The sequence below is a fragment of the Cloeon dipterum genome, chromosome 4, assembly GCF_949628265.1.
Source record: "Cloeon dipterum chromosome 4, ieCloDipt1.1, whole genome shotgun sequence".
Lineage (NCBI taxonomy): Eukaryota > Metazoa > Arthropoda > Insecta > Ephemeroptera > Baetidae > Cloeon > Cloeon dipterum.
In genome coordinates this window covers 18,234,050-18,259,122 of record NC_088789.1, presented here as the reverse complement: position 1 = coordinate 18,259,122, position 25,073 = coordinate 18,234,050, and the positions used below count along the sequence as shown (strand labels likewise).

The 25,073-nt window shown below is 40.7% G+C and overlaps 1 protein-coding gene across 5 annotated transcripts in view; it reads left to right on the top strand.

Moving 5' to 3' along the window:
* The window catches only part of spri (sprint), a 123,361-nt gene that overhangs the window by 73,185 nt on the left and 25,103 nt on the right, over positions 1-25,073 (top strand). The window contains exon 1 of one of the 5 annotated variants that reach the window (XM_065491598.1): positions 24,318-24,710. The exons of the other annotated variants lie outside the window; for them this stretch is intronic. Within the exon in view, the coding sequence (XP_065347670.1) occupies positions 24,565-24,710 (146 nt within the window). The 5' untranslated portion in view covers positions 24,318-24,564. Of the gene's footprint in view, positions 1-24,317; positions 24,711-25,073 lie in introns of those variants that run through there. 5 annotated transcript variants of the gene reach the window in all.

Sequence of the window (25,073 nt, the reverse complement as noted above, 5' to 3'; positions counted from 1 at the left end):
GTGATACAAATTTTGAAACTTATTTCATTCATAAAGAAGGTTAATCATAATTAAAATTTTTACAGAGTCCAAACGTTCCCCAAGTAGAATTTGTCGATGTTCCTGAAGTTGATCAACCAAACTTGGTTGTGGCACCTGCTGCGTCAGCTTCGTCTCTTGGAAAGGACCGGAGAGTATTAGCAATAGAGGATATCACTATGCCCACATTGACAGCTGAAGTGCAAGAAATGATTGAGACTGGAAAGATGCTGCACAACTCATCTAAATTTATTAAAATCGTTAGCCTCCATCTCCTGTCACTAAAACAGCAACCAACCCCCAAAGACTACCAAACCTATGTATCCTTTCTACTCAAAACCTATCCAAATATCATGAATAGTGATATCCATGCTAAAAATGATGAAGATTTCGCTTCTCTGAAGGTTATCAAACTTATTTTACAATAAGAAAAATACTATAATATTTACTTTTTATATAACAGAGAGTCTTGGCTAAGACAATCAGCACCTTTGTTCGAAACTACAGGCATCGAGTAATCAAAGGCAACAGCCTGGTGACAGATGATGACCGTCAAAGAGGCTCAATTGTTGCAGTCCTCCAAAGAGATACAAATGGTGGCAAAAAGAGGTGAGTTTATTCAAATAATTATTAATGCTTTCTAATAGTTAAGTATTTAATCATTTGGCAGAAAATCCAATGAAAAGGATGACGTTGGTTCCCCGATTGAGAAGAAACAATTAGGTGAGGATGGAGCAACCACAAATATTCATGGGCAAGGTATATATTGATAAGTCCATATTCAAAATGTGTTCTAGAAAAGTGATAAAAAATTTATGTTGCTAGAAGAAAGAGATGACATTTTGCATTTCCTGAAAGTGAAGGATGCTGATGCACACAAAATTGTTGAGTTGCTACCTTCCTGTTTTGATTTTCGAAGAGAAAAGATTAAAGAATGTAGTACTGTGTTGGAAGTCGCCAACCAATATCCAATGTTGGTCAACTATGAAGTGGTATGCTATACTAGCACTTCATTTAATAAATGAAATTTTATTGAAATAAATTGTTCCAGATCAAAGCTGAATTCTTTTTCCTATGTGGATTACCGCATTTCAAGGTTATGGACAACTTCAACAATATGATTCTGCAACTGGGCGAAATGTTCGAGCAACCATCACAGCTGGACGGGGAGAAACTGGAGATTTTAGTTAAATTGCACAAAGAACTGGAAGACAACAAGTACGCCTCCAAAAACTACACCGCGGCGCTCAGTGTTTACCAGGTATTTTTAATATCATCATATTTAAACTTTCCCATTGAAATCGAAATGATAAACAGCTTTCTGACGATGATCTGGTATCTCCGGAAAACATCGAATCTAATGGCCCAGTCTGTGTTTGCTATGTGGATACCAAAGGAGGGATCTCAGACACCTTCCTTCTTGCAGAGGGGAGGGAATTAAACTCTGCTAAAGACTTGGACGCATTTGGAGTGTATGTGCAACTGGCAGGGGCGTACTACTGTTTTAACAGTACATATCCACCTTATAGCAAAAATTTTTTGGACTTTCTGGATTGTGCCGTGCTCCAGAAGAAAAATAAAAATCAAGCCAAAAAATACCTTCAATTTAAAAAGAGATTCTACGCAAAATTGTAGATTATTTAGGTAATTTTTTGTTAATATCATCTGATGGTTGATATAAATTTTGATTCGTCTAACCTAAATAAATACACATACTAATTGTGTAAAAATATATAACAACTTGAATATGTCTAACTATGCAATGTTATTTGATTTGATAAGCTGATTACCAAAGTTCCTAACAATAAAAAAAGTTATTCTTCGTAAAGTGCAACATCTCAATTATCATATACACTCCATAATATTAGTATTTTTTAATACAGTTTTGTATTTGCGACTGAGAGTTGATAAATAAAATGGATTGATACGACAAGGAATCATTTACGGCAGTCTGCAATAATTTTATAGAAGATTAAAACTTGTGCCAAGTTTACCTAAAAAACCAAATGATTATTTCACTTCAATTTTTCATTTTAATATTTTTCTGTCGAATTTACATGCATTTTTAAATTTAGTTAAGTGATGATCTATACTCGAGCACATATACGAGTAGTCGAGCGAGTTTTAAAAGTTTAGCACTGTCTAATTATGCTGCTGTCCGAGTTGGGGGGAGCAGAGGGCTATCTCTGCATGGTCGAGGAAGAACTTGGGCAGTCTGATAAATATACGGCCAGCGGTACGAGTTGCGGCGCCGACCGAGGCGCCATGCTCCCCACCCCGTGTCGTCGCCGCCTGCAGCAAGGCGTTTACGGGCGGCGCCACGCTGTGTTGCGCCCCAGCAGCGTGGTCCTCCAACATTTCAAGCTCCAAAGTTGGCACGCTGCCGCCACACCAGAGTGAGCATCAGCTTGTCCTTGGCTTGGCTTGGCCGACGTGTAATGGGCTGGCTCAAGCATTTCTTCGTATACGAAAGATGCATGTGTGGAGCAGGGCTCGTCGCAGTTCAGGTTCTGGACCAGGTATATACAGCTCTCTGCAAAAAAACATAATGGAAATTGGCATTACGAGTAGTATAAGTCAACGAACGCACCTTCCTGGGAGGCATTGTCATGATCAGCAGCTCGGTCAGCATGACATGTGCTAAGCTCGCGTTGTCTGCCGTCTCTCCACTGGCACAATTAAAACGCCTGCTTCAAGTTACTCCTGCAAAGGGTTACTTGTTAATGACGAGTTTAGAATCATTTGAAATCAATTAATATTCAAATTGAGAACCAAGCTTCCTTCTATATAATTTGCTCAAATATAGGACTACACTTTCATTGAACCAATGGTACGCGAAATTTTAAAAAGAAAAAAGGAAAAAAACATTTGGGTTTTGTAATTTATAAGAGTATAAAATTTGGTGAAGGGAAAACGTTAGACAGGCGAGACGGCCTGCTAGCCGGGGTCATCCGATCATCCAACAGTCTATAGTTGTTATGGAAAAGCTACAGTTTTCGCCGCCGAGTTACAGTTTTCGCCACCCCTACTTTTACATGTGATTTTCGTAAGAACTGGCGAGATGTGTAACCCGGCAGAAACTGTAACTTTACCATAACGGGAATGGCAGGAATATCTTAACGTACCTAAAACATGGCTTTTGAGCCGCCAAAAGCTTCTAGTTCTTCGGCTTGGTGGGCAGCCGGTTCAGCATAGACAGCCACGTATGATACGTATCAACACCACCGGCTCAAGGCTCTTGGGCATGATGACAAAATCCCTGGCAGTTTCCTAAAGGTTCAGGCTCCATCCACACTTATGTACTCGATTGCACCTGTCTAAATTTAATTATTTAATACATTACATCATCATTTAATAAATAAATGAAAAGAAAATTATACTACTTACTGTCCTCTTTTTGAATACAACTTCTGAAAACTGAAATATCGCAACACAATAAAAGATTAGAAGGTGAAATAAAAATCATGTCTCTCATCATGTCAACAATTGGTGCCAGCTGATTTGTTTTTAAGACAAAAGAAGTTTGGCCAACCTAGATAGTTGGAAGAGGGGAGATGAAATTTTATTGGTGACTCCAGCAAGGAAAATGAAAATTTTGACCCAAATCCTTCAAACTTGCACGGCGAGTAATAAAAAATATATTGTCTTGAGTTGAAACGGCATTACCTTACCACCCCGTTTTTGTTAAACTCCCACGCGCAGAACTATGCTCAGTCCAGCTGCAATTGTCGTGTTTGGTTGCCTATCGTGATTAACAGCTTGTAAAAACAATAACACACGACGTGCTAAGCACTACACACGATGTCCGCAAAGCACAGAAATCGGCGAAATTGCAGAAAAGTCTGCAATACCGGCGACGAAACTACGGCCGAGAGCCAGCGCGGCTGTAAAAAGCATCTCTCGCAGCGAGAGGAGACGCTTTTTACCTTATCAGCTTGAGCTGACTAGAGTGTCCTATTTGAGAAAAATTCAGGTGAGTGATTTGTATATAAGTATGTATTAAACGTTTTAAACAGCAATTTATCATATCAGTGTTTCAATCTGAGACACATTTTCGGAAGGCGTTTCAATCTGAGACACTTCTTCGGAAAGCGTTTCAATCTGAGACACTTCTTCGGAAAGCGTTTCAATCTGAGACACTTCTTCGGAAAGTGTTTCAAACTGAGACGTTTCCTCCGAAAAGTATCTCAGTTTGAAACATTTTTCAAAGTGTCTCAATTAGAGACACCAAAAGTGTCTCAGATAGAGATTTTTTTTTGTGTGTGTATAAATAAAATAATAAACTGGGGTCCCAATTCACGAATCACGCACGTATTGTCACTACCAGGACATTCAGTGGAAACTATATGCGGAAAGAAGTGAAAAGCCTTGCATGGTTTAAAAGCCAAATTATTTTCGCGTCCCAATCATTGCAAAAAAAGAACAAGTTTGCAATCGTGAAATCATCAAAAAGACACCTTCTTTGCCGCTAATGTACTAGTAATGTTTTGAAAATTCAATAAGGTCTTATTTATAATTAATTATGTCTTTATCATATCACATGTTGTCAAAAACCAATTACTCTTATCTTCTTTCATTTGATGGACCTAAAATATGCAATTATGACACAAGGCGGGCCTTATGATCTTAATAACATCTCAGATTTGAAGCTTAGTAAATGCGGGTAAATGTTCCATTTGTATCAAGATAAGAACAATATTTCAAAATACTTGCGACCCTGAAAGTGTCTATGTTCGCAAGCTCATGCAAATATCTCGTTTCATTCCTATTATGGTAAACAGAAGCGGCCGCTGATTGTGCGTCAACGAAACTCGCAGTTATAATGATCGTATATTTATACAAATTTATTTTCTCTTGTCGATTTGAGGTTGGAGCCACCACAGAAATTCAGATTACATTTGGATAAGACATGCACGCTCGAAATTGAATTTCGGGGCGAGTGTCTTTTCGTCACGGCATATCCGACACATGTGGCTTTTAATAAATTATCCTTCTTATTACACACACCTCGCGCGTCTCTCTTGCGGCCGAGCTGAAGGTCAATACAATAACACAATAATAATTGTACGCCGTTGTGTTCGCCCGCTCGAATTATATTTCAAAGCGTGCAATTTTACACTCGGCGACTATTTGTCAAGAGAGGTTTTTGAACTCCAGTCGGGACAGCAGCTCCATGGAACACGACGGGGCCGACCCCGACGGCTGCGGTGTCAATAAGCGCGGTTGAATATTTCATGTGCACGCAGCGCGTCTCTGTCATAATCCATCAATTTTCCCAGTCTTTCGAGATCACACAGCCACAGAAAGATCGGCTCATTACGCATTCACAACCACGTGTTTTGTCCCGAAGCTGCATGCAAGCAGGTATCGCGCTCGCGGAAGATGAATTTGTATGCAGTCAGCCCTATTGTGTGTGTTCTCCACCCGCCGCCGCCGCCGCCGCCGCCGCCGCCGACTTCTCTCTGTCTAGTAGCGTGAATCACGGGCATCAAAATTGCTTTCGTCTGCCAAGGACGAGCATGGAGGAAGCGGATCCAATATAAATTTTACCGCCAGTGTCGTGAACGAAATTTGAATCGACATAATAAAGCTGCCTCATTGACTGCTAATGACCGGAATATTTGGTTCAAAATTAATGCCAGTAATTCTCTATATTGTTGATCTGACAATGAATTTAAAAATAAGATTTTTTTTTCTGCGCATAAATTATATAAACATAAATAAATGGTCAAAAAGACCAGGCAAAAACCCGTCTGGACCTCTTGGAACGAAGTAAACCTGTTGATTTTTAACAGTGAAATAAATCTAGAGATAAAGGAAGGGAAGCTATGTATTTTAATTCGAGGAAACTATACTAACTAGTTAATTTCTGCGTTTACAACTTTCAATTAACATATTTTAATACAGCTTAGTATTCTTATTTGAATATTTTTTATATCTTTATGGTGCTCATTTTGACGAAATCTGCAATTTATATCCCATCTCAAAAAGAGTTAGACGTAACAATTTTGGCTCATATCGGGCAAAAGCAACAAAATTCTCTCTTCAGTGATAGAATATGAGGAAAGAAATCGTCAAAAAATTAATTCATGTTGTTTACAAGGATTTTGAGCTAACCCTTTGGAATAATATTAAATCTTAACCTACATCGTAATAAATTTCAAAAGTTAAGTGCTTTAGACTCCTTTCATCAAGCATGATAAAATGAATTCCATTGATATACCATTATTAAAAGAGTAACTGTCAACGTCAAAGGTCATTTCCTGAAAAATTTGGGAGTCTTTTAATAAATAAATTTGAAAAGCCCCTAAAAAGCACGTGCAAGCTTGCGTGCAAATTTCAGAATGTTGTTCACTTTAGTTTACGAGGAACTTGCACTTTGAAACTTTAAAATTATGAGTTTTTCATTGTTTGCAAATATTGCCACCTCTAAAACTCGAGCTCTAACCGTTTGAATTGCAAAAACTAAACACCGTTGGACTTTTCCATCTCTCTTAATAAACTGAATATAGTTATAGCAGTCATTCCTCGTTGGATTTTTAGAAAAAAATATGTCTTGAAAGTGGTTTATCTCTTGTGACCCATTTTCTGAATGTCACTTTGTGGCTTTATTGTCACCCCAACTGATATTAATTTTGCGAGCAATTAACCCATTACCACTGACACCATGATCCTTCCGCACAGTAAATCACGCGGACGTATGGGAAGTGGGTGGCAATTATGGAATGTGTATAAGGGCATTGTTTAATGGTAGCCGGAGGATGATGCTGCTGTTGACCAACATCGCAGGCGGTTGGCGATGCTGGCGGTTTCTTGGTCGTTGGTCGTGTCACTTTATACACTTGCCAGCCATGCCTCAAGTGGATGGATGGATATTAAACTGCGGTGTGGCACTCGCCGCGCCAAAGCAACAGCATCCAGCGCTAACCCGGTCTACGTATAACGGCCGCTCTTTCATGCTTTGTCACGTCAGTCTCTCGTCCTAAGCCCGTATTTGATGTCTAGCAGTGCAACACCCTAGAAAATTGTGTAATAGGAGCTATGGCTCTTGTCTTATCTGGCGTGCTTTTGACGACGGAGCTCAATCTAGATTATTAAAAATAAAATAATTTAACTTATCCGGTTTTTCTTAACATAATATTTAAGAGGGAAACTAATGGTTTTTTGTTTTCATGCCAGTTTTAAAGTTAAAAAAAACGTTTCAGACTGATGGAACTGAAGCTGAGGATTTGCGGATTTAGTAAATGGAGTTTTTGCTCTCGCCGGGAGATAGTATTAAGCTCAAAAGTATGTACTCACGACGAGACATGGTGTATTATCCAGATACATACACCTTAATACAAAGTCAACATTTATAACGTGGCACGCAGGCGAACAGAAAGTCAGCAAGAAAAATTGCCAAGCCGTATTTCAATCGAATAAATCTCTTCGTGAGTCTGTCGAGAGGGCAAGAGAAACAAAGTGTATATAAAAAATAAGCCGGCGGGCGAGAGGATTATGTTAATACTGCTGTTGGTAACACAAACAGCAGCAGCTCGACATGCATATTGAAGCTCTATAAAAATTTCTGGCCAACACGCAAACCGCGCACCAGCTCCAAGGAGGGTGACATTTCGACCACCGGCGACCGATTGGATTTCAGAACCGCTCCCATTGACTTGTTAACCTGCACTGTCAGTTGGACGACCTTGTCAACAGCGTCGTTACAATTTTGCGACTCCATATCGCAGATTATTTTCAGCGAAATGAGTTGAGATGAATCTAAGGCAATCGTATTCAAACTTAAAGGAATTTCCATTGCGAATGAGTTTTGCCTTTGTTTGACATTGAAAATTAGTTATTTGCAAAGTTGCCAGCAAATTTCTCATCAAGCCACAGCTCGGGAAAATACTTTTCTTTCTGCAAGGGGGAGCCAGAACTAATTACCAAGAGACAAAGCCAATTCAAATATTGACTCGCCTGCGGTAAGATTTTTTCCTGGCGTGCTGACGCCGCGAAGAACTTTTCATTAGGAAAGAAATCATTATTATTCAGACGAAGCCAAGGGTTGGCAGAGGGTAGGGGGAAAATTGCCAATTTCGCACGGGGGCAAAAATGCTGGCGCACGCGGATTCTCTTAGCTAGCCTTTTTTATTCAGCAATTTCGCAGAGGTCAGAGCGAGAGTGAGTGCACTTATGCCGGGGAAATTGGCTCAAAAATTGTCGTCGAGCACACAGAGACGGAATCGAGAGCTGTGTGGGGGTGGCGACTGGCGAGGCAAGCAAGCCCTCTTCAACATAACTCTCTCATCCCACTGTGAATGCCTAATAAGGGGGAAAGATGTCATTGAATAGGTAGTTCGGCATTTCCATAAAAATGGCCAAGAATCAAATCCCGGCGGCGAGACTGGTCAATTCTTTGTGAATGCACACCCCAAATTGGACGCTTCGATTTATGGAAATGCGCTCCGGCCCGAAATTATTTGCCGAATTTGCATTCAGACCCGCATCCGAAACGTGAAAAATGCTGCATTTTGTTCTCCCCCTCTTCGAGTGTAAATTCGAAAGGATCAAGCTGTATGCAAAAGAGCAGGGCGCGTGTTTTACGTCCGCGAGGGCTGACGCTTCACCTGGATTGCAATAAATTTCGGGCTTGCCTTCTAATGCCGAAATAAAATATTGGGCCTTATTAAAATGCCGCCGTCTCCGCGGGCTGGAATTTTTTATTAATCCCGCACCACCGTGTGCTCAACTCCAATAAAAAGAGCGAGAGACGGCGGAGAGAGACGCGCATTAGTGCTTTTTGAACGCCCCTGGTATTTATTGGGTACGTGATGAAGATTACCCGACCTGAATTACGACTTGGATGAGAGGAACGAACAGGATATTTTCATCGACTGCATGTACCAGAGTCGTCGTGTATTATATGTATTGAAAAGGAACTCGTGCAGAAATCGACGAGATGAAGAGAAAAATGAGGAAGTGCTTCGATGCGGTGAGAGCAAGAAAAAGGATGAAAAAGTGCAAGATGCTTCTCGATCTGTAAAGATTCTTCCGATTTTCTTTATTCGTCGACCAAAAATTACAAGATCAGCACTATACTATTAAAAGGATTGAAGTAATCAGAATGAATTAAATGATTAATCTTAAGACTTTTAATATAGATTTTGCAATGGTTAACTTCCACATGCAACAAATAAGAAATTGGCAGCGTGAAAAATGCTGCATTTTGTTCTCCCCCTCTTCGAGTGTAAATTCGAAAGGATCAAGCTGATCAAGAAGTACATTAATTGCAAATAAAATTATGTCACACGCTTATTCTTACCTTAAATGCCAGCTGATTTAGCATTGCAGACCTAATTAACATTAATACTTTCCCTTCAAAATCAAATTGATGCTACATAGAATAAGCTAAAAAGAATTCTGAATCAACGGTCGTTGAAAACTCCTGACTGCACTCATCTCTGACAAAGCCATAACCAAAAAGAGTAACGCAATCTTGTTAATCCTGCTACTCGCCCTCTCTGCGATATGACTCCCTCAGCCATTCACTTGGCCAAAAATTACATCCTTTCTTAGCAATTTAAAAAATTGATTTTCTCTTTTTATCACGAAAATAATCTACAAGGGAAGATATAAATTCACTCGTTGTTTCTGAAGGCCGCAATTACTGCCCAATCAAGAGGATTTAATGGTTAATAAGTGCCATGAAATGAGCTTTAAACGAGAGTAAGTTTTGTGGGTTTTTTCAAGTTATATGAAAGAATTTTAAGAAATTATGACTTTAAAAAAAGGAAACAGCATCTCCATTTTAAAAAAATCTGCTTTTATAAACTATAAAGTTGCCGCTATACCTAGAAATTTTACTCAGATTTATTTTAGTAAAGCTGCTATATTTTAATCCAAATCTATTATTCCTCTTATAAAGTCGGCTGCAACTTTGTAAAAAAATTATTACAAAGGTCCTCTTAAGAAATAAATTTGCATACAAGAACTGTAAACCTTGCAAAAACGGTCAAACCACTCGAAAGCAGCAACCAGAGCATTGTAATAATTGTGAATTATCCTCTAAAAGCTGTCCCATTTCCCACGAAAAGACCAAATTCGCAACCACAAACAGGCTCCATGTGCAAAATTTATCGCAAGCACGTAGATCGCGGCGCCTTTTGCTCATTACTCCTTATTATTACATCCTCACCGTCCACACACAAACCCCATTCAGATTACTCACACGCGCGGCAATGCCGAGAGAGCTGCCGGTGTGTGGGCACCACCTCTTCCTCGCATCGCATTAGCGACTGAACTCCATTGTTGTCTAATAAGGCGGACGCGGCGCGGCGCGAAAATAAGGCCGCCGTGCGTATAGTATAGTCATCGCTCGCACCGAAAATAGGAATCGCACTCGGCTCCTTCTCATGAATAATTCACAATTTTCAAAAATATTGTCGACAGTCTCAGCGCTTGAACGAGTCATACGGACGCGGTCACGCGGCCAATGAACTGAATTAATTGTTGCTATCGTGCAGCTCGCGGGTGCATAATCGATTCTGCTCTGATCTTGCTTCGAGATACCATTATGATTGTTTGTTATTACATTCACTGTGCAATTTTGCCTTGTGAATTGCATTAATCTAAATTAAAAATCAGGTCAGTATTTAAGCCTGAAGGGAAAGTGAATTCCTAACTTCGTTCATTGATGATAATTTTTTTTATTTAGGTTTTATTTTTTATTTCACAATCATTGTTTTGTTTTGGAAGTAATTTCACCAGCAATTTGCTTAATTTAAAAGCTGACTTGATAATTTTGATGAAATGAATGCATAAAATTACAATTTAACCATTTTTGCTTGGATTTTAAAATCCCCAAGAGAAACAAACACCTAAATCTCAGATTGTTGGCCCAAAATTTCCTCTTATAATTCTGAATAAAAAAGCGACTGCTCTTGGCATTTCGCCGATACAGAAGGAGCGAACGTGACCTGTCAAGCCCACAGACGTTTGTTTTGAGCGGATCCGCTACCGTGTGTGATGGTGGGATGACTCGAGGGGCTGCATTTCAGTTTCATTCCTCACGCATGGCCATGTTCTAATTGCCGGGCCCCGGGCGTCCGTACGTGCGAGTTGCCGCGGGCACCGAGCGAAAGCCTCTTTTCGCAGCACCCATTCATCATTAATGTGAACTCAGCTTTGCATTTCAATTTCCTCCCTCCTGATTTGTGAGATGCTCCACTCGACTGCTGCTGCTGCGCGTTTGCATTTTAATTTTCCGGTGTGCGTACTGATCAGGAAGCTGTGCTTCTGCTGCTGAATTTTAATTAAAGCAGGTTTGCATTTAAATTATTTTTCACCTCGGCGTTAAATATGGTGATTAAGAAAAGCCTAAAACTAGTAAATCACTCTAAACAAAAAATATACATAAAATGAATATTGAATTTCTAATTTTATTTATTTGCGCATGTAACTATAAAATTAAGCTTTACCAAATACAAATACGAATCAATTTTGGTTTAGTTTTATATTATACAACTATTGAAAATTTTCAGCATTATAAACATTAAATCATATTATTTTAATTTATTTAATATTTTTCATGCGTTTTGCAATTTTTTGTTATAGTATATTTTTAATTAAAAAATTAAATGCACACCCAATAGGTTTTATGTCCAAATATTAAGATAAATTTTTAAGGCATCCAATAGGAAATTCAATTGATTACGTTAAATCCTTTTTCAGCTAGTTTGGGTTATCGATAATTTCATTTCACATACCCATAGCCTCTTTCTCAATTAGATTTTTTTCAGTTTCTTAGATGCCGCTGTAAACACGTCCAGTGAATTCACACTTTTGCGCCATTTACGCCAGACCAAATTTATTTCACGGCCGTGCAGCGTTCCAGAGTGGGTGAAAAATGCTTTTATTGCGCCTGCTACACGTGTTTCAGTGCAAATAAATAAACGCCGCTTGGCAGAAACATGATTTATATGTTCCGCACTTGTGCAAAAATGCGTGCGAAAAGTGCTGCGTGCGCGCCTGGGATCGCAGCTAAAGGCTTCCGTCTCAACCCTGCGCCTGACAGCCGAAACAAACAATGAAAGAGCTTCTCTCTTCCCTCTGGATCGCCGCTCCTTATCATTTCACATACTTGAAATAGCAGCTTTTCCTGACTTCTTTGAGCCTCCTGTTTGTGACGGGAGGAACAAAAAAAATGGAGAGCGAAGAATTGGACGAAATCATTTTTTTATATCGACGATTGCTCTACAATTTTTTTTATCACTGACATGCCATTTTTGCTGGAAAATTTTTGATGGCGATATCTTTAAATTATTTTTGCCGGAAAAGAAACCTTATTTTGGCTTTATAAAAGCATGCACGTCCTCGTGTTTAGATATTCTCTTCTTCTCTTGAATGATATCTTATTACAAATTTACGGATCAAATTTATATGAAAACAAATGACATTTCTTGCCAAGTAATTCACATGCGTCATACAAATGACCTAATTGTGTTTGTTATCTTTAAAAGAAATGCAATAATAAACGCATAAAATGATGTGAGGTGAGCATTGAAGTGCGATGCTAATGGAACAAAGAAAAATCGTAAATATGCGCATATCTGCTTGAAAGCAGTGATCCCTGCCTGCTGGCCTTTAGCTAACCGAGGGACAAGTGTATTTTACTGGCAGTGTGGGCGAATTTTAACGATTTCAATGCTAAATAACCGACCGACACGAAGACAAGCAGACTCGCGCTCGTGTACCGACGCGGTCATTTAATATTTTACTGCCGATATCTCAGGCGGCAGCAGGTTTGTTTTTTATTTTTCGATGCAGGACTTGGCCGCCCGAGAGAGTGTGAAAAGCAGTGTCCACGCACTTTTCTCGGTCGACCTTTTCCCACACGCGAAATAACAGTTATGTAGAGAGACGCGTTCGTTCATCACCGGCGCGATAAGAATCGTGGTAATCATTGGATTTCAGAAATAGTGCGATTATTTAGGTGCCTTTTTGCTTTATGCAATTCCGGCTGAGTGCTCCCGCTCGCTCTCTCGCAGCGGATTAAAACTTTCAAAACGAATGAACGAGTCTCGCTTCATAAAAATTCAGGCAGCGTGTGTTTAAACTTTGGGTTATCTTTCAAAGTTGTAAAGCGAGCCTTTTTCCGCAGGCCCGGCCATGGGTAAAATCGAGCACTAGAGCCTTTTAAGAGACTGGCTCAATAAAATTGTCCGCCGAGTGAATTAAATATATAATTGGCGAGACTCTCAAATGCACATAAACATCTTGAAGCGGCTTAATTGCTCGTTTTAACCACTTTATTAGCAAGGCGCCTCAGTGCTAAATTCAAAGTTGTAAAATTTTGATTTGATGGGAGCAGGGAAATAAGTTTGGGTTGGGCCTGCTATTCCACATTCTCAAAATGTCTCTTTTTCTCTGTTGCTTTTGTAAAACGCGTAAAACGGAAACATGCTCGCTCTCTCCTCTTTTTTTGCAGGGAGATACGTCAGGCCTGAATTATGGCCTTTTTTATTCAACGAGAAGGAGCGAGGGAAGGAAAAAGAGCGAAATACGTTGCTCTTACTGAACAAATGCGCCTTTATGCAAAGTTTTAAAGCGTGAAATATTGATTGCATCTTCAATAAAGTATTAAATTCCAGGTTCATCAATGACACAGTACTATATTTAATGAAACCGAAAAACTAACAATTGGTTCAATAGATTGAAGTACTAAATGTGCGATCTGTTAAGCAGTATCGTGCTCTCCTTCCCGCGTTACTTTAGTTAAAAAAATCTAAAGATTTTCCTTTTATTTCTCCATACATCCACATTTTTGGCATAATATAACCATCTACGTTATACTAACAAAAGCACTTCCCAGTCTACTTCCACTGAATTTGCTGAACTAGTATAACGTTCCAAATAATATAAAATATAATTGAAAATAAAATAAATTATTAAAGACTGCAGCATCAGCGAGGCAATGTGATGGGGAAACAGGCCATTTGCGTCTGTGGAAGGCTGCGTAGACGTCCGAATGAGTAATTAATTATCAACTGGAATTTCCCCTCCATTTGCATACAAACAAATGCCTCTCTCATCTCGTCGTCTGATTCAGAGCGCGCGTTTTCCATTTGCATATCTGTGCTGTTTATGAGCGGGGCGTGCAAAAAGGATGGCCATGATAAAATGCGGTGTCGAGAGTGCACGCCGACGCACAAAGCACACACAGTATCAAGCCATCACACTACAAAGAGATTTTGCTCGTTGTTTGATTTCCATATTCATCATCATCATCGCGAGCGTGCGTTGCGCCATTTGTGCTGCCTGCAATTCCAAAAGTGCTCCCGGCATTCTGTCATTTGGGTGTAAGCGAAAATCGAATTGAGGATTCGTCTCGTTGCGTCGATTTGAAGGAAAGCGAGAAGAACGATTTTTCAAGCTGGGAGGAAACGGAAATGTTATGCAACCTGCTCAGCTGACACGTCGAGGAGGTTGCATATCTGGCATTAAAGACAATATTAGCTCCCGGCTCCTGGCTTTTCGGCTGCGTCCACACAAGCCTTAATACCCCGTGAACGATGCTTGAAAGCGCTGTCAGATCATGAAGTTTGCAATAAAATCCCCCAGCCCACACATGTTTTGCAAGCAAACATACGAAGTGAGGCCTTTATTCAGGGACTGATCATACATATGTAGTCGGGAATCATCTCCTGCGTCTCTCTCGTGGCCCGCCGCCCGTACAGAACCCCTTGCCGGTATCATTTTCTTTTCACTCTTGATGTTTTCCCTTCCATTTTCTCTCATTCTCGGCCGCAAGAGAGAAAAAGAGGAAATGCATGCGCATGCAAAGCGAGAGAGACACGGAAAGAAAAAGATGCCGGCTGCCGCTGCCATGTAATATTCGCGAGCTCCCCTTTTCGCCTGGCGGAATTATTCACTGCCGCAACATAAAAACATGATATCATTTGAATATCGTCAACCAGCGGGGCAGCAGCTCCGTCGGGACTCTTGAAAGTCAATAAAAATCTCAACGATTACGCTTTCGCTGTGGAATATAAATCTTCCTTCCTTTTTGCTTTAGTGTGCTGTCGTAAATGAATCAATGTTGGAAATTGCCATTGCGACGGTTTTAACAGTTTACCTTGGTGCTTCTCTCAACAAATGAAAATGCTCCTAGTCTATTTGCATGGAAATGATAAAATTTTCTCTTGGAACAGTGAAACACCGAGTAAGTAAACAAATAAAACGAGATTTTTATCTCTTTCACCTACATGTGCTTTACCATTTAGTCTGCAATGCTTTCGCATTAGAATAAAGCACACGGCCGACAAAACAAAATTCGTGCCGACTTATCAGCAGAGCATCGGCGAGGCGCACAATTAAATTAAACAGCGACTTTTACGACCTAGATGTGTGGCGCACGATCCCTGACTTATTCAACTCTCATTTGAATAAAAAACAAACAAAGCAGAGCACTCGGCGGTCATTGATCAAAAAGAGCAGCGATTTAATTTGAACGAGCGAGCGAGGAAATAATTCTGCTCGATAGACTGGTAATTTATGGGAGGGCATCAGGCGAGCAGCGCTCTTCATTTCACCAAGGGCAACGGTCTGTGAAAACAAGCAGGCAAAACAAGCGTGCGTGGGCCGCGCCTCGCTGTGTCCGTCCCTGCTTGATGCGTGTTGAGGGCCGAACGCGTCAAGAATTAGGGCCGCAAGCTAAGTCATTTTTTGATGAAATTCCGATCTAATTATGTTTTTACATCAGAATTCGTAAATGGTGGCAATTATATATCAATTTCATTAATTGAATTATAGAAGGACCAACTAGAAATGATTATATTTTAAAGGTTGTACAAAATTGAACGTTTTTCTCTGTAATTCCGGAAATGGAAATAGGCCGACAAGTCGCAACCTAACCAAATAATAAAATATCTAGATAAAAAAATACCACACACAAATTTACCGTCTAGCAACAGTAAATTATTAGAACGAGACAAATTTCACATTTAAACCTTAAAATTTATTGGTATAGCACAGCTTAGCTGCGAGTATATAGAATTTACCAAGTAGATGGTTTGAGGAAAATGAAAACGCGTTGTTCTGGTAACTAATATCGTGATTCAAATGCACCGAGAGATAATAAATGTGCGTAGGGCAGCTCACTCACACACGCCTATTTATCTCTGTTGAAAATAACACAAATAGACGGCAGCAGGACGACCGACGGACGGAGAGCGAGGAGAAATCATCGTTTTTATCTACAAGTTAAGCGGCGGCATTCCTCAATTCCCACACTTCATTTCGTCTGGTGGAAATCACCTCCTTTTAATGCTGTTGTGTCTGGACGGCTGCTGGCAGGCGACCTTTCTTTATAAGGCGTGCTCTCTCGATTTGCATGTAAAATAGTTAATTCCCGCTCGCGGTTCTCCCTCCGCGTGTCTCCCACGGGCTGCCGGCTTAATAAATATTTATTCTATTCAAATGCATGCAGCCAGTCAACACTTAAGCCCTGCGTTGCATTCGGAACTGCAGGGAATTAACATACAGGCGCGCGGTAAACAGATGGCGCGAGTTTTGCACAATTTCTGCCAGCACCTCCGCCGCCCGCCAGCCCGCCACCGACACACGACGTCCTCGGCGCGAGAAAGCAAACACGGGGACTGAAGGCGAGATGCAAATTTAATGCATAAATAAGAGGAGATAATTTCTCCTGGGACTTTTTGCGGCCAAAGTGAGCAAACAACAAAAAGATAAATAATTGAGCACCCGAAATTTGCTTTATTAATTAAATTTAAATGATTTTTAAATACCTGCATCACTGCTTGAGAAGCTGTCTGTTTTCCTTGTTTATAATATTAACACTGCTACGATCTACAACTGAGTGAGCATCAGCCAATCTGAATCGGCTGGAATTGTAATGTTAACTAGTAGACGTTTCTATAGCAATAAAATTAAGTGCCAGGTAGATGTATATAATAACAAATTATTTCCTTTTGTTTCAGGTATGTATCTGAGAAGTCTTCGTTGGAGTCTTTGCCTCGTTTTATCTCCGTGATGGAAGCAGGTCTGTTAGAAACGCATTTCCTCTCCGATTAGGCCGAAGAATGTTGGAATCGATCTTTTATTGTCCCTCGATGCAATATCAAAAGTTTCAAAGCGGAAAACGAGCAGCCGATAAAACCTCCGGGAAACTTCAAAGTGCCTAATGCTGCGCTGTGCCACAGGAGCATTAATTCCGGAGCGCATTATGAAAAGAACGCAGCACAAAAAGGGGGTTTCTGGTTGAATTTTCGTTACTAAAAATTCCAGCGTTTCGGCCCCCTCATCCTTGGGAGCGCAATTAGGCCGACTAATTGGAGCAGATGTACGTGACAAAGAGCAGCGGAGGAAATTAAAAAATAAATTACAAAGCGTCAGGGCCAGGGGCGTGTTTGTTTGCTCACAAATTGGCGAACTGCATGATTGCCTGTCCGAATTTCGACGTTGACGCTGCTGCCTAGCTTAATTAATTCGAGCAGCCTCGGAGGAGGCATTGTTTAGAATGTCGCGCCGCAGAGGTGTCTGCAATCGGAGCTGCCTGCTGCTGTCAAATAATTAAAGGCGCGTGTTTTGGAGCTGAATTTTAAATTTAAGTGCCTCTTTCTTATTTCTCGAGAGCGTGTAAATTGCCGCCGGTCCATCTCCTGGGAGGCACCTCTCAACGCCTACGACGCGAAATAACTTTGGCCGCCGCCGCGTGAAATCTGCTGTGCGCGTCGGGTTTTGTGCGACTGCGGAGGCTGCGTAAGGATAATCGCGTTAGGAAAACTTGCCGAGGCCGAATTAGCGCGGGCCAGGGTCTCTCTGCCTCTGCCCGGCTAACTAATTGAAATGGAAGCTAGCTAACTCTGCAAATAAACCCCTGCAGGTCGTTATTTACACCGGCCATGAGGGACACGGAATTTTAAAATGGTCGCCCTTGTTTAGCATGGCACGACAATCGTCTGAACATTCTGCAGAGTGATTTAAATGGGGAATAATAAAAAGAAATGCTAGCAAGCAAAAGAAATTGCTTTTTAGGAGCGAAATTATTGCCGGATTTTTTGTGTTGTTACTAATTGGTTCTGCACGCAATACGAATTCGTAGCGGCGCAAAATTGCAACACATTCAAATCCCCCCTTCAACACCGTACTGCATTTTATTCAAGTCAAACAATAGTAACATATCACCGGGTAAAGGGAGAACGCTGCTTGAAATTCCTTTTAATAAAATTGCTCTGCAATCCGATGGTGAAACTGCGGATCCATCGCCCTCTCCAGCTGGCTGCGTGCAACTGGAATTGGCGAACCGACTCCCCCTCGGCACTACCAAACTGCTTCTGTTCAGCAATGCACGCGTCGAGAGAGAAATACTTGAGTGCAGCAGATGTTTGCTCCCATTGAAGTGGGTGGTTGGTGCAGCGAGTGGCACCGCGCTGCATTTGCACCCTGCTATTATTAACTCCCGGCGTGCAAGAAGCCGTACTAATGATAGCTGTTAATTTGGAGAGAGGAGATAACTTGCCGTGCAATACTAAAACTGAAACGAGAGAGCTAATTCGGACACTAATTTTTATTCTAATCGCTCGCAACAAATATGTCACCTGAGAGTGATTAAAATTGTTTTTTTAAAAGATAGGGAATTGAACAATACTGAGCATGTGCTATTGAGATAAAAAAATAATGCTTTTAAAATGTTTTCTCGATGAACGGCCCTCTATCTTTAACATTCTTAATCGTTTATACAAGATAAATATAATAAAAAATCATAAATTATTTTTCCGTTTTTTATTGGTTAGTTTCTAGATTTTAAAAAAAAGAACAAAGAGAGGAAAATTATCAGATCTTAGTCTATTCAATGTATTCCGCAACACAGAAGCGCAGCAAATCAAATATTTATACAAGCACACGTTTTCTAAATTGCTCCTCGCTTTTAATTGCATAGGCAAATATTTAAGATAAGCATCTTAAGGCATCATTTGCAGCACAATGGCAAACGTTTGAACTCTCTCCATCAGCGCCCAAACACATGTGCTTTAATTGAATGATATTTAATCGATTTAAACATTCATTACATGCATGCTCAGATTATAATCAATGATTGACGTGATTGGCAGAATGACAGTGCGTGCCAACCTGATCGCAATTTAATGCAAATCAAGGAAGCAGTCACGCAGAGAACAAACAGGTCGTATGAAAGTACACTCGATTCATACAGCAGTTTTTGCATCAAAGTGGTAGCAAAACTTAAAACAGGCTATTAGCTGCAGAAATGTGCACGCCATGCATAAATAGCGCGACTTCCTGGTTGGTGCGAGTTATAATAACAATATAATAGCAATAAAAGTATAGAGAGCGCGCATTGGCACGCCATTAACCCAGAACAAAAGTGTCCCCGTTCACTGCATTATATCACTTTATTACGAGCCAATATAGTTTTTACGGCGGCCAAGTATCCAAAAAGTCCATCAGACGCGAAACTTTTACAGACCCACTTAATTGTTATGGTCCGGAATAAAGGGAAAAAGTTAATAAAAATAAACGCACTCATCAGCTGGGAGATAATGAGCGGCGGTTTTATTAGAACGGCAGCCACGCCTTGTTTGAAAATATTATTATCGCCCACCAGCTCTGAATATAAATTAGCCAAGGCGGTCGTGACGCGTGAATAAAATTCGCGCAGCCCGATTAGAGCCGAAGGAAACCAATTAAAGTCGAATAAATCATGCGGCGGGAGGCTCGTCGCTTAATGCCTGCTAAGCCCCGTGTGCGTCTCTTTGCCACGGAGAGACAAAGGGGAAGAAGCCATTCACGCGCAAACCTCATATCTATATTCGCACCAAAAATTGTTTGCAGCCACGCGAAAGGAAAAATGAAATGCAAAGGACGTGGGCAAAAAGCGAGAGCGCAGTGGTGCTTGCAGCTGACGCGAGGGCCTGTAATTGGTTTGATTCTGCGAAGTCGAGGAAAGGAAATCGATTTTCATTCATCTCCCGTGCGCTCCTTGACGGCTGCGCCGAGTTTTTGCACACGTCGCAGAACAATTGGGTTGAATCGCGAGAAAAAGGGCAAAAAAGGAAACTTTAGGAGCAAAAAATTTGTTCAGCAGTATCGGTTCCATGGGAAAAGTTTCAGTGGAAGACATCAGAGACAAAAAAAAGAGAATAAAGTTGCTTAGCAAATACTTCAGTAAAACCGGTATTCAAAGACAAGAAGAACAAGGTCTAAGTTTTAAATCTAACTTAATATATTTTTGTTAATTAGTGCTAGACGAATCAATTTTGTATTTTTTTTACCTTAGAGACCACATTCTGTAGGATTCTTCTGGTTACATCATGCTGCAGCAGCTTCAATTAGATGCAGCTCCATTCCAGCCAAGCTAGATCTCATTAAACACCTGTAAATTTATTTAGTGCAAATTAAACTGAATTTTATCGCTGTTTCACTCTCGCTGCTCTTCTCTTTCTCGCTCTGATTCTAGCACCGAGTGATTAATTAGCCTTTTAAAGCGTCGGGTAATTACACGTTGCAGAAAACGCAGCGGCAACTTGTCTTGTCTTAAGTGCGCGATCATAAATTTGTGCATTGCGCTAATGAGACAAGAGCCTAATTACCTACGATGCAGTGGTCTATGGTGAGACCAAACAAATGCATTCTTGATGCAGTTTCCATGAGTTTTACAGCGTCCGAGAACACTTTTCCTACTTGTACATCTTTTGATGATATCTCATCGCTTAATCCTTTTTTTTCATTGACTGAATATGTGATCGTGGTCAAAGGAGTAAAATATGCTATATAATGGTATCTAAGATTGATTCTTTACATCGCAATGACTTTCGCTACTTTCCTTAGTTTTATTTTGCATAGGTTACAATATGTGACATGTTTAATTTAAAAAAATAAAGACAGACGAACATACATTTAAATTTAATAAAATAAAATTTAGAGGAAATGATACTAGTGCAGCGTTATTTTTTTTCACTTAAACATAAATCAACAGAAAAACTAAAATCAATATAAAAACTTTCCATCTGCTGCATTTTTGAACCCCAAGACAGAGGAGCGAGCGCTAATAATCAGCGAGCTAAGCACCTTATTTGGTGGGTAAGGCGATCTTCATCTGCGCTCCTCCTGTTGTATAAACAGTAGTTAAAGATGTGTTCAAAACTCGCGCACCACTGCTTTTATCTCCCCCCAAGCCAGCTGATGGGCCGCGCTTTTTGAGAGCGATAACACGGTGAGCTCCGACTCGGGGGGCAACGAACCAACAAGAGGACCAACTCCACCAACGACGCTGGATTATAGAGGTGGTTGTGGGTGCAGACGCTCGGTGGACCACGTGTGTGTGCTCCCAACCAACCAACCAACCCGATTTGATACTATGCTGCACACTCGCATATATATTTCAGTCGGGTCAGCTGCAACTCTGCACTCGTCTGAGCAGCAGGAAAAACTTTCGGTAGACCCTTGAGCCACTGGAGAACAGAATTAGATGTTTCCTTATCCATTTGGAATGGTATATCAAGTGCTGCTTATAATTCTCATGCGAGTAATTTAATGTAATTATGCTAACAAATATATCCACAGATTTGAGAAATTTTTTATAAGATCTGATTAATTATTCAATCAGATTTGGTATCAGTATATTTGGTCTAAATTAACATTTATGATTTGCAGTTAGAACATTTCACTTTTCTCATAAATATGGCTTCAAACAGGTTTTTGATTTTAAATATCCCCTGATTACACGGTTCCTTTTAGCACATAAAACAAGCTGACTTGCACAGAAGCAGTATTTTCTGCCACCAGTAGCAAAGTGCTTTAGCATTCGATTAAAATTCACTTTCACGCACATTTCGGGTTGCCTTAGGGCTCTACAGTGATGGGAAACAAACACCGGCCGCAGCAGCACACACAGATACATCTTTCTCCTTCTTTATTTTTTATAGCCGAGCTCCGTTTTATCAGTTTATGAAACACTGCTTGGCAAGAAGGAGCAGTAACATGCTCCAAGCATCGGTCAGCTCCATTATAGGTATTTATTACCGGGGAGGATGGGCTGCGGACTTCTTAAAGAGGATTGTTTACCTCCGTGCAAGCAGCTGCAGGCCAGTAGCAGCTAATTATTGATGATAAGAGCACCGGCAATAACTCTTTGAAAGCTTTTTATCTTCACAAAGACCCGGCATGATGGATGTGTTAGTGCACTCTTCTCCAGCTATTGGATTTATTTACTTTGTTAGTTCTCTGTGCTTGCCTCTCTCATTAATACCAAAAGAGTTGTCCGAGAAAGATTGCCAATATCTCTGATGGGATGGCATTGATTTAATTATTACATTCACTTCTATGAAAGAAATGAAACCTGTCTGCACGTTTTCGCAACTTGAACAAATTAAAGCTAGCACTCTACACTGGACCTCTGCAACATCAAGCAGAGCATGAACACCAAATTGAATTCTGCGGCAGTGCAACCGCAGTCCGATCGGATAAAATAAACAGTTGTCCGACAATGACAATCCAATCTAGCAATTGCGCAACTGTCAATGAAACTGCGCTGTCCGCATTTCAGCAAATCGCAATCAGCACTGGTACAATTTTTTGCTCGCAGGCGCCTGTAAAATAATCGCGGACAGGCACGACCCGAGAAGAGAAAAGGAAAGGATCGGAACTCATGAATGGCTGCGAGGAAGGCGTGGTGTGCCGTGCAGGTGAATTTCAATGGAGCGGCAATCAAGGCGCGGAATGGGTCCGATTGTTCGCCTTAAAAAAGAATAAACTCTATTTATTGTTATGTAAACAAAAATGAGTTGTGCGTTCCGAAATATACGTTTCGATTGTGCACGTTGCGTGATTGTGAGGCTTTGTGTTCGCCGCCGAGAGAGCGAGTGATATAATTAATGAGAATGTTTTGTCTCATTGTTGTATGCTGTCAAGATGCCGCGGCCCGAGTAATTATTATCGAGGAAATCACGGCAGGAGGTTGATTTACACACTGCTGGCGAGCAGTAGCAAAGAGCGCGGGAATTAGAAATAAAATAAAGAACGTGCGGAGGAGGATTCCCTTCTAGCCGCGCTGCTGGCATTGAATGCGAACGAAAGCAGCTGCGCGTCATTCTTTTCTTCGGATTAAAAACGAAAGTTCCCAAAACCAGGAAGGAATAATTGGTCCAGCGACAAGCGTGACTTCGAAGAATGACAGGAAGGAGGAGAGAATCGCTTGCCGTTTGGAGAGGCGCGGCTCCGTGATGCCCTAAACAAGTGAAATTGCATTATTTTAAGATTTGTACAAAATAGCGTTAGAAACTGTCAGGTTGTTTGCCGTTGCAGCTAATTTAACACTCTTATGCTTGTTTATTCTCGCCGTAAATTCAATGATTATTAATAAAAAAATCTATATTATTGTCAAATTGAGAAAATAGCGGAGTTTATCCGGCTAGAATACATAAAATATGGAACCTCCATAATCTTTATACATAACAATTTTGCTTTGCTTTATAATAAAAACTCCAACCTGATGTCAAACAAAATTATTTTCAGCTTACAAAGGTTACTAAGTTTAGTTTGTTTAGACGGCTTTTAATAAGTAATGTTTATCTTCGGGATTAAATTGAGTATAGATAAGGGGGCTCTGCCAAAATTATTGTCGAAAGGTTTTAATTGTTGTTAATTCATCTTCTGCTAGTTAAGTCAGATTGTTGGACTAGATTTGGAGGAAAACTTGTGCAAAATAAATTCTGTGCCACAGAAATAACGGCAGATGATTCCATAATTAACGGTTATAAAAACGATTGACAACACTCATAACAAAACAGGAGCATAAATAAAAACATTTTTTGTACAATCCAGCGAAAAAAAATCACAAATGGAAAAATAAAAAATATTTTGATGACTTAATTCTGGTTGAAAGAAATTTCCTCGTATTTTTTATTAATTCTGCAACTTCTGCCTAATTAAAATTTAGTAAATTCAACTCCAAATATGGTTTCAAATAAAAATGTATTTTGTCCTCTTATCTTATTGATTTTAATAACCACAGCAGTGCAGTGAAAAAGGAGGAATTTTTTGCAAGCTAACACAGCAGCAGCACATGCCGGAAAAATACATAATCGAGCGTTTCGTGCAAAAACCACACTGCGGGGCATGAGCCAAAAATAAAAACTGCGAGCCGGCACATGGTGGCGAACGGAACGTCGGAACCGCGACACTTCCTCTGCTGTACTCGGGGTACGTAGCGTGCACGGCGCTTGCTCTGGCGCAGTTGCATTGCGCGTCGGGAGAGAGGCAGCCGGCTGTGGCCTGCCGCCGTTCGCTGGCTCTGCGCTCGGCAGTCGAGTGGCCACCGCCGAACTGCTAGCACGCGTCGCGCGCCAGTTAGCCCCGTGCAAATTAGCCACCACCTCACCCACACCCACACAACACACGGTTATCGACGTGCTTGATAAACATGGTGGCCCTTTTCTGTCAGTGAGAAACTGCCGTTCGCGCGCCGTCTGATATGAGGTGCGACACAGAGTGAGGTTTTTTTGTCGTCGCGCACAGAGAAGGAAAAACATGCTGCCGCCGGGAAGTCGCGAGGATAATCTTGGCGACGAAATCAGCACGTGCTTTTCCAGCGGCACCGGCAGTCGCCGCTACGCCGAAGTTGGAGTTTGCTGGAGGCAGAACAATAACAACAGCATCCCAGCTGTGGACCACCGGTGAGCTTGCTTGCATGACTTGTTCGTTTTGCTGTTGGCAGGGGTGAAATTGGTCCTGCATTTGAAAATTGGCACGATCCTATTGTGAAAGAGGTATCGAGATAAAAGCGTCGAAATTGCTGATTGTACATCGTCTTTAGGCGATAAAGTTATCTCATTGTCGAGGTGATAGCGCTTGTGGAACGCAATAAATAGCCTTTTCGCTCTATCTTTTGTTTTGTAAGATGCGTGCACATGCAAAGGAAAGTCTTTGAAAAACACTTTTGTTTTATCTCAAAAGATAACTTATATTTGTAACCGTAACTGGTTCAAATCTTCACACTAACAACTGAGCGTTTTTGAAAATATTCTCTTTTTTCCCAG